The sequence below is a fragment of the Lissotriton vulgaris genome, chromosome 2_1 (genome assembly GCF_964263255.1).
Source record: "Lissotriton vulgaris chromosome 2_1, aLisVul1.2, whole genome shotgun sequence".
NCBI lineage: Eukaryota > Metazoa > Chordata > Amphibia > Caudata > Salamandridae > Lissotriton > Lissotriton vulgaris.
The window spans coordinates 889,930,687-889,944,759 of record NC_141687.1 but is presented as its reverse complement, the minus strand read 5'-3'; the positions used below and the strand labels follow the sequence as shown (position 1 = coordinate 889,944,759).

Here is a 14,073-nt window from a genome sequence, read left to right as displayed (position 1 = left end):
TTTTTAGGTCGAGCAGACGTACGCTCAATGCGTGAGCATTGAGAGTGTCTGCTACAGACCTAATGTTGCCCGTATTCAGGAGACTGGACACGACTCAGACGCGCGCTTTTGCAGTCTCGGATTTGACCGCGGGAGCGCGCGTCTGAGCCGCGCTTGCGCAGAGTAACTAGTAACTCACAGCCCCTGCTCACACACAGCCAGCCCCCACCCCTCTGCATGCACGCATACACACAGGCGCGCGCGCACACACACACACACGCTGCCGCCCCCCACCCACCCCCCTGCATACACACAGACACGCAAGCACGGAGCCCCACTCACCGGACACATCCAGCTCCCACCCCTCTGCATGCACGCACGAACACAGGCGCGCGCGCGCACACATACACACATACACACGCTGCAGCTCCACTCACCGGGACTTCTACTCCGCAGGACTCTTCCGACGTCAACGGGCACAGGGACACCGGCACTCCGCTCCTTGGCTTCCCGGGCGGACGCCGGCTGCACGCAGGGCTCTCCTCTCTGCACCGGAGCCATGCGCCAGCCACTGCAGCCTGCCTCTTGGGAAGCTCCGGTCGCGTGTCCGGCCCCGCCCCCGTCCCAACAAAGGTTGCCTGGCTTCCTGTTGAAGCCGGGCTGCTGCGGTGAGTTTGCTTTTTAACCCTTTCCTGTCTGTAGACACGTCACCCTGGGCACCACGTCAGCACATAGGACTTCGCTATGTGTAAAAGTTGTGTTTTATTTTATTCACCCGCTTTTCTGTGCTGATACTTCCTTGTTTCCCTGCGCTGCAGAGACCCGGGGGAGCCCCTCGTCCGGGTGACTTGCATTTTGAATGGGGAATGTCATGGCGCTTCGCGTGTCATTCATTATCTCTGTCCCCGCCTCAGACCAGTTTCTGCTGGCGTTGATATTCATGCAGTCTCACAGCTGGGTATTCTCACGTTTCAAGTCATGGAGAATTTGCGTAATTTATTGGCTGAAACATTCTTGTTTGTTTTGTGGCTTCATGTGTCTGGAATTCCTGCGTTGGTGTGGGACACTAGCGTCCCTCTGAGTCTTGTTAACTGTTCCGGTTTGCAGTTCATGACATTTGACCCCAGGCCGCTCTTACATGCTTCCTTTCCACTCCAGGTGCAACAGGCATCCTTTTACCCTGCTGCTGCCAGAAACAAGGTGGGCGCACATAGATCCATCCCTGGTTCTTCAGATTCCCTGCTGTCTGGTTCTATTCAAGGGAGTGTATTTGAACTCAGTGACTGAGCACAGCTATGTACAAGCAGACTTGCACAACCAGTCAGCACCTTCTGTGTGTGTGTGTGTGTGGTTGGAAGCTCTTTTGCTCTCTTTTCTTCACCGGTAGAGATGTGGCTGTTGAGCCGGAGGATGATGTAACACTTACACAATGAAAAGAGTCTAGCTAAACCTTTATTCCGGCGCTTAATTTGTAAAATAATATATGCATAAAAGTGCCGGAGCTCAGTTTTCTCGGGAGTTAACCACAGATTCTACTGAATGCTGGGATTGTTGAATACTGAGGCTGCCTTGTTTTGATTCCACCTCATCAACTTTTCTTACACCACTTTACTCTTCCTCTCTTATACCTCACTTTCCAGGTTCTTTTTCTTACCCCTGCTGCTTTAGTACCAGTTTTCTTATCCTTTCTTCCTTTTTAGCCTTTCTCTGTTGTGCTCTACACCAAAGTCAGATGACGAAAAATAATTCTTGGACCTTAAAAATAAGACTGGTGCCCACTACCTGCACTACATGCCCATCCCTGTCTGTTTTTAAATCTGAAACACTCAGCTGTGTTGTGTTGGAGGCAATAGGCTTTTGCAGTAACATCAAGATCTCTGTTGTGACACTAGGTGTGGAACCGGAGAACTACACTGCCAGCTTCTCCTAGTCACCCTCACACCCTCACTCACCCTCACACCCCCCTAACCCCCCTCACACACCCTCACATCACCCCACCCTCTCACATCCTCGCACCCTCACCCTCACACCATCAAACCCTCACTCACCCTCACACCATCACACACTCACCCTCACACAATCAAAGCCTCACTCATCCTCACACACCCTCACACCTCCTCAGCCACACACCCTCACTCACCCCCCTTCACCCTCCCTCACTCACCCTCACACACCCCCTCACACACACCCTCACCCTCACACCCCCCTCACCCTCACACCCCCCCTCACCCTCACACCCCCCCTCACCCACCCCTTCACCCCCACACACACCCCTCACACTCACCCTCACACACACACACCCTCACCCACCCTCACCCACCCTCACCCACCCTCACTCACACCCTCACACCCCCTCTCACCCTCAAACACCCTCTTACATCCTCACCCCGCATCACTCATTCGCCACCACAACATCAATCTGTGCAACCATTCAACAACTACTTCAAATATGTTCTCTCAATGTTTCAAGCTTTATTACAAATGTAACAAAAACATGTTAATATTTCACTTCTGTTCTAGGAGTTTTGTAACAATAAAAGACACAGAACATAATCTTCACAAGTTATTTACAAAACTTTAAGCTATTGCCATTATAAATTATAATACCTTTTATTTAAGTATTAATTATGTAAAAAAAAATGAAAAGCCATTGTTATTTGTAATATCAATACATGTAAGTCACGTAAATACAACACATATTGCATTACAAGTGCAATATGTGTCACATTTGCAAAAATTATAACTATTGGCATTGTAAATGACAAAGCTATTAATTTCGCTATTTTCAAAAACAAAACCTAACTAAAAAAATGTGTCATTTACAATTCCAATAGCTCAAACTTTCTTAATGCGAGACCTATTGCATTGCAAATGCTTGTTTTTCTTCTTACTGCTGTATATGGGTGTTAAACTGGTACTAATAAGGTGCAACCACAGATTAACCATTTCTCTGGAAAACATCTATGGTCGTCAATAATAAGGAGTACCAGGTTCGAGAAATCTTTGTTGTGAGGGGCAGAGCCGGTCCTAGGCCTTCTGAGGCCTTATGAGGCCCCGGGCGAAAGGGAAGATGTGAGGCCCCTCTAAGTGCCTTACTGCCTGCGCGAGTGCACTTTTCCCTACTCTGCGGGGCCGGCAGGGGGCCCCCTGAGCGCGAGGCCCTGGGCAGCTGCCCATACCGCCCATGCCTAGGACCGGCCCTGGTGAGGGGGTCCTTACGCCTAAAAGATTTTGATGTGGGGTCTTGGCATCAAAAAGTTTGCAGACCACTGCCCTATGAGGTTGCCTGCTCTTCCTTTCTCTACAACTGTTTCTGGTCAGAGCAATGCCCTGGTTTTCAGTGCATTGGTACAGGGAGTGCCAATTCCACTTCTCAGCTTTGCCGTTTTAGTAGAGGTGCATAGCTACTATATCACATCATCTCAAAACGGAACCATATCTACTCCTGGATATGCATTTAAGCCCGCAATTGCATTCTGGCAGCTGTCCTGTCCAACCCAGCTGAATCAATTGAACTATAGTGAAGCAGAAGTTTGAAGAAGTAAAATGCGGGATGGAATATCACATCATTGAAAACATGGAGTTATCTGACGCCTGGCGGATGTCATTGCAAGTACTCACTGTATTCCTTCAGGTGCACCCTCTTTGACACCACCCAGTTAGAGGAGCAGTCCTTGAAACGCGCTTTCACTCTCACGACGTATTCATCGTAGTTAAAACCTCCAGTTGCAATCGCCATTTCAGTCGTGAGATTGCAGAATCTTTCTGGGATATTTTGGCATTCATATTTATTAATCCAGTTTTTAACTCCATATCTATCAGAGGAGAAGAATGACAGACATACATCATTGGTATCAGTACACTAAGTTTAAGTTTGCCATGAATTATGGAAAATAAAATAGGGTTTATTTCTGTACTGTTTTCCGTAGTTAATGTAATTAAGGATAATTTGCTAAATGGATTTTAAGACAAAATTTGTAATCACAAGTTTACCTATTATTCATTATTTCTTCATGACTTTTCGTGACAGTGTGAGATGGCAGCTTGAAAAGGGAAAAGTTAAATCTGTTCAAGATTTTCATTATCTCTTGTAAAATAAATTTAAATACACTGGCTTAGATTTACGCAGGCCTGCCTAGGCGCTCCAGAGGCGCTCTGCAATTGTACTAGTCCCTGTGGCCTTCTATAACAGTAAATAAATAGCAAATACATTCACACCATTTTTTACCTCGATTGGCGCCACAGGAGCGCCCAGAGAAAACCATTAATTAGTACGTTACCTTAACATAATCTAAATTAAAAAAATTCCCAATTAGCATGTCATGTTTGGTTTCACCATGTGTGGGAGAACAAATGATGACTTTTCCGGCTAGTAATTGCAGCCAGAACGATCGCTAGGGCTCTGGCTGCAGCAGCCAAGCTTTATTCCGTGTTCCAGCAGGTGTTGAGGGCGGTAAAGGGGTAGATTACGAAGCTCTCCACAGCTAGGACGAAATGTCCCTACCCTTTCTTCTTCAACATCCCCTCCGACATCACCAGGCTTGCGCCTACATTCACCGCCTGCTCAGAGCAGGTGATGAATCTATGTGGTAAAAACCACATGGAATAGAGGATTCTGTGTGGCTTTATGACTAGAAAAATCAGTCCCTAACAGCAATTTCCGATTCCATGTATTTTTCTTTGCAGGTGCACAGTCAAGTAATTTTACCAGGCAGAAACCTGTATTTCTCATAAAAAACTGGCACCCCATCTTCTGCACTAACACCGGACACCCCTATGGTACAGAAAACAGTTTGGCAAACCAGTGAGAAATCTGTTCCTTGTAACCAATGCCCGGTTACTCACCGGTAATATCCATTACTCCGAGTCCGTGTCTCCCTGTCCCATTCCTTATCAGTGAGCAGCTAGTCTGCTCCATAGAAACCTATAACCTAGCTGAGCTTTTTGCACTTCCCTCAACATGGCGTCACTATCACGTGACTATAAAAGGGGAAGTGCATCACCGTAACATCCTGAGAATACCAAAGAAAACCCAGAACAAAAACAGACAATCACCCAAAGAAACCCAAGACAGGGAGGGAGGGAACGACTCAGGAATGGGACCGGGAGACCAGGACTTGGAGTAATGGATATTACCGGTGAGAAACCGGGCATTACCTCCACATCCTGTCTTCCCATCCCATTCCTTATCAGTGAGCCCATACCAAAGCACACGGTGATTGTAAGAAAAAACAGACCAAAAGGTGTGAGAAAAACAGGTCCATTTTAATCAATAGAAATAGTACATATTACAAACCATGTACCGCAGACAGGACATGAGTGCCAAAGGAAGCAGACGCCGCCATCCCCAACTAAAGCCGATAATGGGAAACAAACGTATGGGGAGTAGCCCACCTGGCAGCATTACAAATGTCCCTCAAGGAGGCCACCTTGAACATGGCCCAGGAGGATGAAACGACAAGAAGGCAGCGGACAGTGGGCAGAATCGTAAGCAGAAACCAAAGCACCCCTGACCCAACACGACAAGGTGGAAAAAGAAGGCCGAAGACCCAGTCCCGAGAGGCCATAGGTGACAAACAAGGAATCAACCTTATGGAAACCAGACGTACGCTCCAAGTAGATCCGGAGAGCCCTCAGCACATCCAATGAATAGAGGATCACCTCCTCAGGAGAGGCAGGATCCGGAAAAAAACACCAGGAGAACAATATTCTCCTGACAGTGAAAAGAAGACAATACTTTAGGCAGAAAGAACTGACTCGGAAGGAGAATGACCTTGTCAGTGCAAATACGCAAAAAGGGGAGAGCAGCCATCAAAGCCCCAATCTCACCAACCCTCCGCCCAGAAGTAATGGCCACCAGGAAAAGAACCTTAGCAGAAAGGAACTTCAGGGCCACGGAGTCCAAAATTTCGAAAGGAGGACCCGTCAAAGCCTGGAGAACCAAGGGAAGATCTCAAGGAGGCACAAGAGAACGAGAAACAGGACGCTGAAGCAAGAAACTCCTCAGAAGGTGAGTCACCAACGGAGAGGCAGTGGACAGAGAGGAACACCGAAAAGCAAGAATGGCAGCCCACTGGCCCGCAGGGAAGAAACCACAAGCCCCAAGACGGAACCATCCTTCAAGAAGTCCAACACCCTCACAGCCTCACAGGAGGCAGAAGAGAGACCCTTCCCAAGACACCAGGAGTAGAAATTCTTCCAGTGACGGGCATAGGATTTCAAGGTGGAAGGGCGCCAAGACAGCTGGAGACATTGAGAAACCTCCACAGAGCAACCCAGAGCTAGCAAACTCAACCTCTCTAGTGCCAAACTCTCAGCCGAAGGCGGTGCAGGGAGGCAATCCCAAGAAGAGGAGCCCGCAGAGGGGAGGTACACAAGGGAAACCTCCAATGTGGGCAATCAGAAAAGGTCAGCAGAAGAGTAAACCAGGACTGACGAGACTACTCCGGTACCACCAGGAGAACTTCCGCCCAATCCAACAGAATCTTCCGGAGGACCCGCGGAATCAAGGAAAACGGAGGGAAGGCAAACAGCAGCCCCATCAACCATGGAATCGAGAAAGCATCGGTGGCCCACGCCAACCGAGAGGGAATGATGCTGCAAAACAAATAAAGAAGGGCGGAATCCTCCGAGGCAAAAAGATCTAGCCAAGGACGGCGGAACCTGAGGACAATCAGATCGAACAGATCAGGGGACAGACACAGGGACACTGAGGAGGGGAACACCCTGCTCAAAGAATCCGCAGGCCCATTCTCCTTCCCCGGAAGATAGACCGCCGTCAGAGACAAGAGACTCAACTTAGCCCAAAGCCCGATCTTCCGGGACAGGAGAAACAGAGATCGACACATGCCCCCTTCGCGATTAACATAAGCACGAACCACCTGGTTGTCGGTCTGCGCCGAGACCGCCTGACCCCGAAGGGGAGGAGTGAACCACAGAAAAGCCAACCGAACTGCCCTCAACTCTTTCCAGTTCGAGGACTGGAGGGACTCGAAACGGGACCCCCGACCCTGAGCCTTGGAGGCACCCAGAACGGCACCCCAACCCAAGGCACTGGCATCCGTGGATAATACAAAAACAGACTGAGGTGGAAGGAGATCGAACCCCTGGGAGAGAGACTGAGGGGACAACCACCACTGGAGATCCGCCCGAATCCCCGGAGTGACAGGTACCAGAGACTCGTAGTCCAGGGAGGCAGGATCCCAGTGCGACAGGACATGATGTAAGAGGGGATACAGATGAAGCCTGGCCCAAGGAAGGAGATGCAAAGTGGACACCATCTCCCCCTGACTCCATAACCAGAGAAGATGGCAGACAACCGGGACAGGGACAGAAGCCAAGAAAGGTGACGAAACAAAGTCAACTGGCGCTCTGGGAGAGTAACACCATGCCCAGGTCCATGCGGAAGAGAGCCCCCAGGAACTTCAGGGACTGGGAGGGCACCAGGGAGGACTTCTGGTGGTTGATGAGGAACCCAAAAGAACCCAGGAGAAGACACACCTGGTCCACATCCGACAGAGCCTGAGAAAAAGAAGGAGACAATCAACCAGTCATCCAGATAGGGAAACACCTGTAGCCCCCTGGAATTAAGAAAACCCACGAGAAGTGCCAAGAGCTTGGTGAAAACCATGGGCGCTGAGGAAAGGCCGAACGGGAGCACCCGGAACTAGTAGTGAAGGGCCCCCACAGCAAACCGGAGAAACCGCTGGTTCACCGGATGGACAGGAACGTGCAGATACGCATCTATCAGATCCAGGGATGCCAGGAAGCCCCCCGGAAGCACCAGAGGCAGGATGGGCTGCAGAGTCACCATCTTGAATGGATGATGGAGAACGAAGCGATTGACCCGCTTGGGATCCAAAACAGGACGAAGACCCGAAGTATCTTTCTTGGAGACCCGAATGAGGATCGAATAGCAACCCTCGCCCCTTTCCAGAGGAGGAACTTCCACAACAGCATTCTTTTCCAACAGAAGCCGCACACCTGCCAGCAATGCCTCCCGTCACAGAGGAAGACGGGGCAGGGGAGTCCGAACAAAAACCTGAGGAGGAGGAGAGGAAAACTCTATCCGGCAACCCTCCGACACAGTCTGAACTGCCCAGGCATCCGGAACTGACAACCACTGGGACCGGAAGGACTAAAGGCGACCACCAACTGGCAAAGGCAGATAGTCATTGGGACGAGGAGGAAGCTGTGGCGGCAACACCGGCAGTGGGCCGTAGCTTGGCACCTCCAGGGGCCCCCCGTCCACGACCCCTGCCACAAAAGGGCTGAGAAGCGCCCCAAGCAGGAGGCCCAAAAGCACGACGGTAGCCAAACCCACGCCCCCGAGAAGGAGGGCAGACCGGAGCCACCAGCTTGCGGTTCTCCACCGATTGCTTGACCATATCCTCCAGCTGGGGACCGAACACCTTGGAACCTTCAAAGAGCAACTTAAGGAGGACCGACTTTTGGGAAGACTCAGCCTTCCAGGAACGCACCCAGATATGACGACGGGCAGCGATGGAAGCACCAGAAGCAACTGCTGCCGCCCCCAAATTGTCAAACGAAAGATCCAACAAGTACCACACCTGCAACTCCATCATAGACAAAAGAGGTGTAGCATCCACACCGTTCTGCACCAGAACGGACAAGGACTGAAAATCTTTGAGGAGTAACCGGACCATGTAGTTAGAATAGGCAGTCACACGGACAGAAAAATTAGAAGCAGCATAAGAACGCTTCACCGCACCTTCAACACGCTTATCTACAGCGTCCGCTGGAAGGGCATCATCCGAAATGACCAAACCTTGAGAGGAAAGGCCAGCCATCAAATTGTCAACTTTCACAGCCTGAGGGAACTCACCAGCAAAACCCTCAAGAGGGTAACGCTTGGACAGGAAACGAGAAAAAGTGGATTTGTCCACCTCCTTCCACTCGTGAGCCAGCACCTTGCGCACAGCCCCGTGCAAAGAAAAGGAGTCAGCAGCAGGCTGGACATACTGCATAAAGAAGTCATCCTCCAGAACATCAGCAACAGGAGGAGATAATCCCAAATTGCCCTGCACATGGGTGAACAGGTCCGAGAGCTCAGCACCCTGAACAAAGCACCCACGGACACCCTCATCCTCATCAGGACCATCATCATCAGGAGCAGCCAGCGGATCCATGGAACCACGAGGCATCTTGGGAGGAGGACCAGCCATGTCCCTAGCCCACGTCCACGCCCTGGTCAGGGGACGGACACGGCCTTATTGGCAGTGGTGGAGGAAGCAAGGAGCATTCTTGATTCAGGGGGTCAGTGGCAGTGATCCTCCTGGACTTGAGTGCTGCCTTTGACACCGTTAGTCATCAGGTGCTCCTCCAACGTCTGTCAGAGGTGGGCATTACGGGAATGGCCCTGAAGTGGCTTGAGTCCTTCCTCTCAGACCGTTTTTATCAAGTCTGGGAAGGGGCAGAGCAGTCGACCTCGTTCCCTCTTCAATGTGGAGTCCCCCAGGGCTCATCTTTGAGCCCTACTTTATTTAATGTTTATATGACTCCACTTGAAAGAGTGGTCTCCCCTTCAGGTGTGAAGATCATCAGCTATGCTGATGATACTCAGCTGGTACTAGGTTTGACCCAGCTGGCGGAACGACCTGAGGTTCTTCACGACTGTCTTGCCAATGTACATCAGTGGATGTCCCACTCTGCTTTGAAGCTCAATGGAGAAAAAACTGAGCTGATGTTGCTTGGCAAATCCAGGCCTTCACTCATAGCTAGTTGTTGGCCCTGGTCCTTGGGCGTTCCACCATCTCCTAAGAAGGAGATCAAGAGCTTAGGAGTATGGTTGGAAGAAGATCTGTCCTTCAGGACACACGCCAGGAAGACAGCGGGGATTTGTTTTGGCCTGCTGCGGTCAGCTCGCAAGGTGTTACCGTTGCTCCCTGATTCATCAAGGAAACTTCTGATCCGTGGTCTTATTTTGTCTAGACTCGATTATGGGAACGCGTTGTTCCTCGGTGCCCCGGAGTCGACTTTTAAGACCCTCCAACAGGTTCAGAATGCAGCCGCTAGACTGCTGATGATGGTCCCTAGGAGACAATCAGCTGCTCCGGCCCTGAAAACTCTTCACTGGCTCCCTGTTAAGGAGCGGGTGAAATTCAAATCCTTATGCACTGCACACAAAATCCTGCATGGGAGGGGCCCCTCCATCTTGATTAATATGGCACGTCCTTATAAGTCCACACGGGCTCTTCGCTCTGACCAAAAACACCTGCTTCAGTCAGCCAGAGTTAAAAGAGCTCGTTCGGGTGGCCGGCGTTTCTCGGTGCAAGTGGCGGCACTGTGGAACTCCCTGCCCCTTAAGATACGCTCAGAGCCTAACATCCTGCACTTTAGGAAACTCCTCAAGACCTATCTGTTTCCGGCGTAGTGGCTGAGTTGAGTCTTTTTCCTTCGCTGTGTCCAGCGCCGGGATGCCCCTGGGTAACTGAGCGCGTTATAAATTTCACAATAATAATAATAATAATAATAGCCAGGAATGCAGCAGCCACAGCCTCATTAATAATCAGGCGCAGGGCATCATGAGGGGCAGCAGAGGAAGAGGTATCAGAGGCCATGACAGCAACAAGCCAAGCCCCAAGTACCAAAAACAGGCACACACCAAGGACAAAAACCTGAAAGCATGGACCCCACTTATAGCATGACGAAGTCCCGAGGATCCGAGCTCCCGTATGACCAGAGAAAATGGGCCGGCATAAAAGCACAGCCTGCCGCCAGAATTCGTCCCCATAAATGCCAAAACACACGTGCTGAAGCACCAACCCAGCAATCCCTGCCCGCTAAAGCAGGGCGCAGCGGGACCAGGAAAACACTGCAAAACGGCCGCTGAAGCAGGCCGAGGTCCAACAGGTGAGGGCACTAAGCAGAGGCGGCCGCTAACACGAACCGTGCAAAAACACCGGTAAAGGAGGCAGCATGAGGGAAATATAGAAATAACAAAGGCGGCCACTAATGCAGGCAGCCGACATCACAAATTAACAACAAAAAAACAGGATACTTACCCCGAGCTCAGCCAGGCATCCAAGGCATACCGCCTAGGCAGAAAAAAAGAACAGGGTCTTACGGTTATGCACTTCCCCCTTTATTGTCATGTGATAGTGACGCAATGTTAGGGGAAGTGCAAAAAGCTCAGCTAGGTCATAGGTTTCTGTGGAGCAGACTAGCTGCTCACTGATAAGGAATGGGACGGGGAGACAGGACGAGGAGGTAATGAATTCAATGCATTATTTGTTCTCTGACAAAGATAATTGAATGGCACATAATTCCGAGGATGACTTGAGACTTGAAATCAAATATCGAGAAATGTCTTTGCATTTCCTGCAACATTTCGATTACTGCACAATATTTTCAGCTTGATTAGAAATGTTAGTGATGATACATTCTGCACAATTCTCAAACGTTCCACATCAAATGTAAGAATGTTCCACCATTATTGACATTTTGAATTAATTGCTACAAGTGCAATTGTTTACGTCCATTGAAAAAAATGCATGAACAAAAGGGTTTTCTGCATCTACACGAGCATTCTATTAAAACAGGGGCCTTAACACGATGGGTTTTGCAAGCCTAGCGTTGAGGCGAGCTCCTGTTTCTATGCGCCTACCGTTCCTAAAGTCAATTAATGTAACCAGATATTTCTCCAAGTTAGTGAATTATTTTGAACAGTACAGCTCAGAAACACAAAAAGCAAAGCTTTCTCACTGTTTCTGAGTTTTAGGTCGGAAGATGAAGCCATAAATAGGATAAATATCGGGTTAATTAATGGGCTTTCCCAACTGCAGGTGGGTAAAACACAGGCGGTCGGCTCTGCACTGATGCAGCGGAGCCCATCATGTATGTTCCCAGGGCCCCTGGTCCAGCTCAGAGTTGAGGAACTGTTTCCACTTTCCAAATGTGTATACAGAAGAATTTGCGAATTTAATACAGGAACCTCAGTGCAGACACAAAGCTTGTAAATAGACTGAGGCAATCACTGCTCAATGTGTGTGAGTTGTGCTGCCTTAAATTCATGCATCAACTTAGATAAATTTCGAGTTAAACATAAATGCAAAAGCAATCGTGGCTTGTCTTGCAGCACAGTGGAAAATTGAAGAGGGGCATGGAGGGATGGGGGAGACGGACGGACGAAAAAATAAACAAAACAAAAAGAAAATACCTTACGTGTTCTGCAGCTCTTGTCCTTTCTGCTGCGTGCGTGCTGAGCTCCCAGACTCGCCATGTCCAATCCAAGCGCGTCTCTCTCTTATGCTGGTCAGGAGCGTAACACGGGCTCCGGCAGCCCCCGCAGTGCGGGTGGCCCGAGCTGCAGGGGGCCCCTCAGCACTGTACTCAGGCCTGAGAGCTCTGAATTAAAACCGGGCGGGCCCCTCTGTGTACCTTGGGGGGGGGGGGCTTAACTTTCGTTACGCCACTGATGCTGGTACCATCATGAGAGAAGCACTGGGATTGGCCTGTGCAGGCTTGTTTTCCACTCCAGCCTACGCCTGCTGTTCTCTCCTCCTTGCAATGCAGCTCGGGTTGGGGAGATGTCAATGCTCATGGCGGTTTGGCCATCCTAAGACAGCTGGCCAAACCGTTATGCACACTGACAGAAGTGCTGCTCACCACTCTCCTTCCGTGCCTGTCATGGCATGGCCTCGCCCCCAAAGACTTGCCTTCGTCCAGAGGAAAAATCAAATGATAATAATAGTGTTTTATGATCATTTTATGTTTCCTTTCCCTCAGCTGGCCAGCGAGGAGGCGATGCTTCTCCGCCATAGCGAAGGAGCTGCAACTTTTCAAAAGTCAAACAAAAGGGGGCGTGTCATGAAGAGGTGTGCTGGTTGGGCGTGGAACTGAAGGCATGAAGCACAGATAGCACATGTTGGAAACAGTGAATCGGCACTGTATTCCACATTTTGTCACTTTTTCTGGTTCTATTTTTCCTTTGAACACTGAGCAACTTTGATTTCCTATATTTACATACATTTCGCCAAAAACATACGAATATTTATAAAATACAGTGTTTGGTCACATTATTGAAATATGTATGAAGGTATTTTTCTTCCCTATGACTATCATATGACTAACCATTGTGATTGTGCTCATAATATTATCTATTCTGTTCATATGATCCACGGGAACCGTTGTTTCTTCTTTCTTCCTGTCAGTAGAGCACTGAAACAGAGTGGTAATGAAACAAATGTTCTTGAAATTTAAGTGACCAGTCTTTATATATAAACTGTACTCGTTGAAGAATCTATGAGCTGTTTGAAAGAAGTTCGCCATACATATGACCTTATCAATGAAAGAGAAATAAAATGTATCATATTGGCCTGCATTATAGGTGCACCCATGCTTGACATTAGTATTTTAATGTTCCTTTCATCTGCAGTGCTTTTTGTCATGTATCGTCACACTACTCTTTGAGATGGTTTGGAATGTTTTGTTAGGCGGAGTTCCTTTTAGTGTAAGGTCTCAGTGTAATCCCTTTAAGCTTTAATGAAACATTTCTTTTTAATAATTAGCTGAACAAAATTGGAAACTTCAATACTCACAGCTTGTATTGTACATCATATAGAGTCCCAGGTGGAAGTCTGTTTCCTTCCTCCCATTTCCAAATGCATTCGAAGTTTTTGGAATGCAACGTTATACTATAGTCTGTGAAATTTGAACATGCAGCATACACAGGCACTGTAAGAAAAGGAGGGCCACAGTTAAAAACAGTATTTAACCCATCAAAAAACAATTATACGGTAAGGACCAGTGCAAGGATTTTTCAGGCTTATGGAAGTTTACATTCTTTGTCCCCTGTAAAGGCAACTTGGCTATATTTGGTGCTTCTAGGCGCAATATGGTACCATCAGACTCGTAGTCTCCGATATAGTGACTTTTGTTTTGATTACGATTGTCCCATAAAGTCCAAAAGGCATGTTAACGGGGTTACCTCGACCATATGAATTATACTTTTTGGTTTTTCACAAGTAGACTTTTGCTGAAAGCATTTGAAATCTTTGTGTGAAACTCTGGGGAAAAACAAATTGGAATCAGCACGGAAACACCAGTTCACACATGGTATTACCGAAAACCTTT

The 14,073-nt window shown here is 48.8% G+C and overlaps 1 protein-coding gene across 1 annotated transcript in view; it reads right to left on the bottom strand.

Annotated features, from left to right (window-relative positions):
• Positions 1-14,073, bottom strand: part of IL22RA1 (interleukin 22 receptor subunit alpha 1) — a 160,166-nt gene that overhangs the window by 21,289 nt on the left and 124,804 nt on the right. Inside the window, exons 2-3 of the mRNA XM_086956425.1 lie at positions 13,539-13,674; positions 3,601-3,794 (exon numbers count right to left, since the gene is read on the bottom strand). Of these exons, the coding sequence (XP_086812551.1) occupies positions 3,601-3,794; positions 13,539-13,674 (330 nt within the window). The remainder of the gene's footprint in view (positions 1-3,600; positions 3,795-13,538; positions 13,675-14,073) is intronic.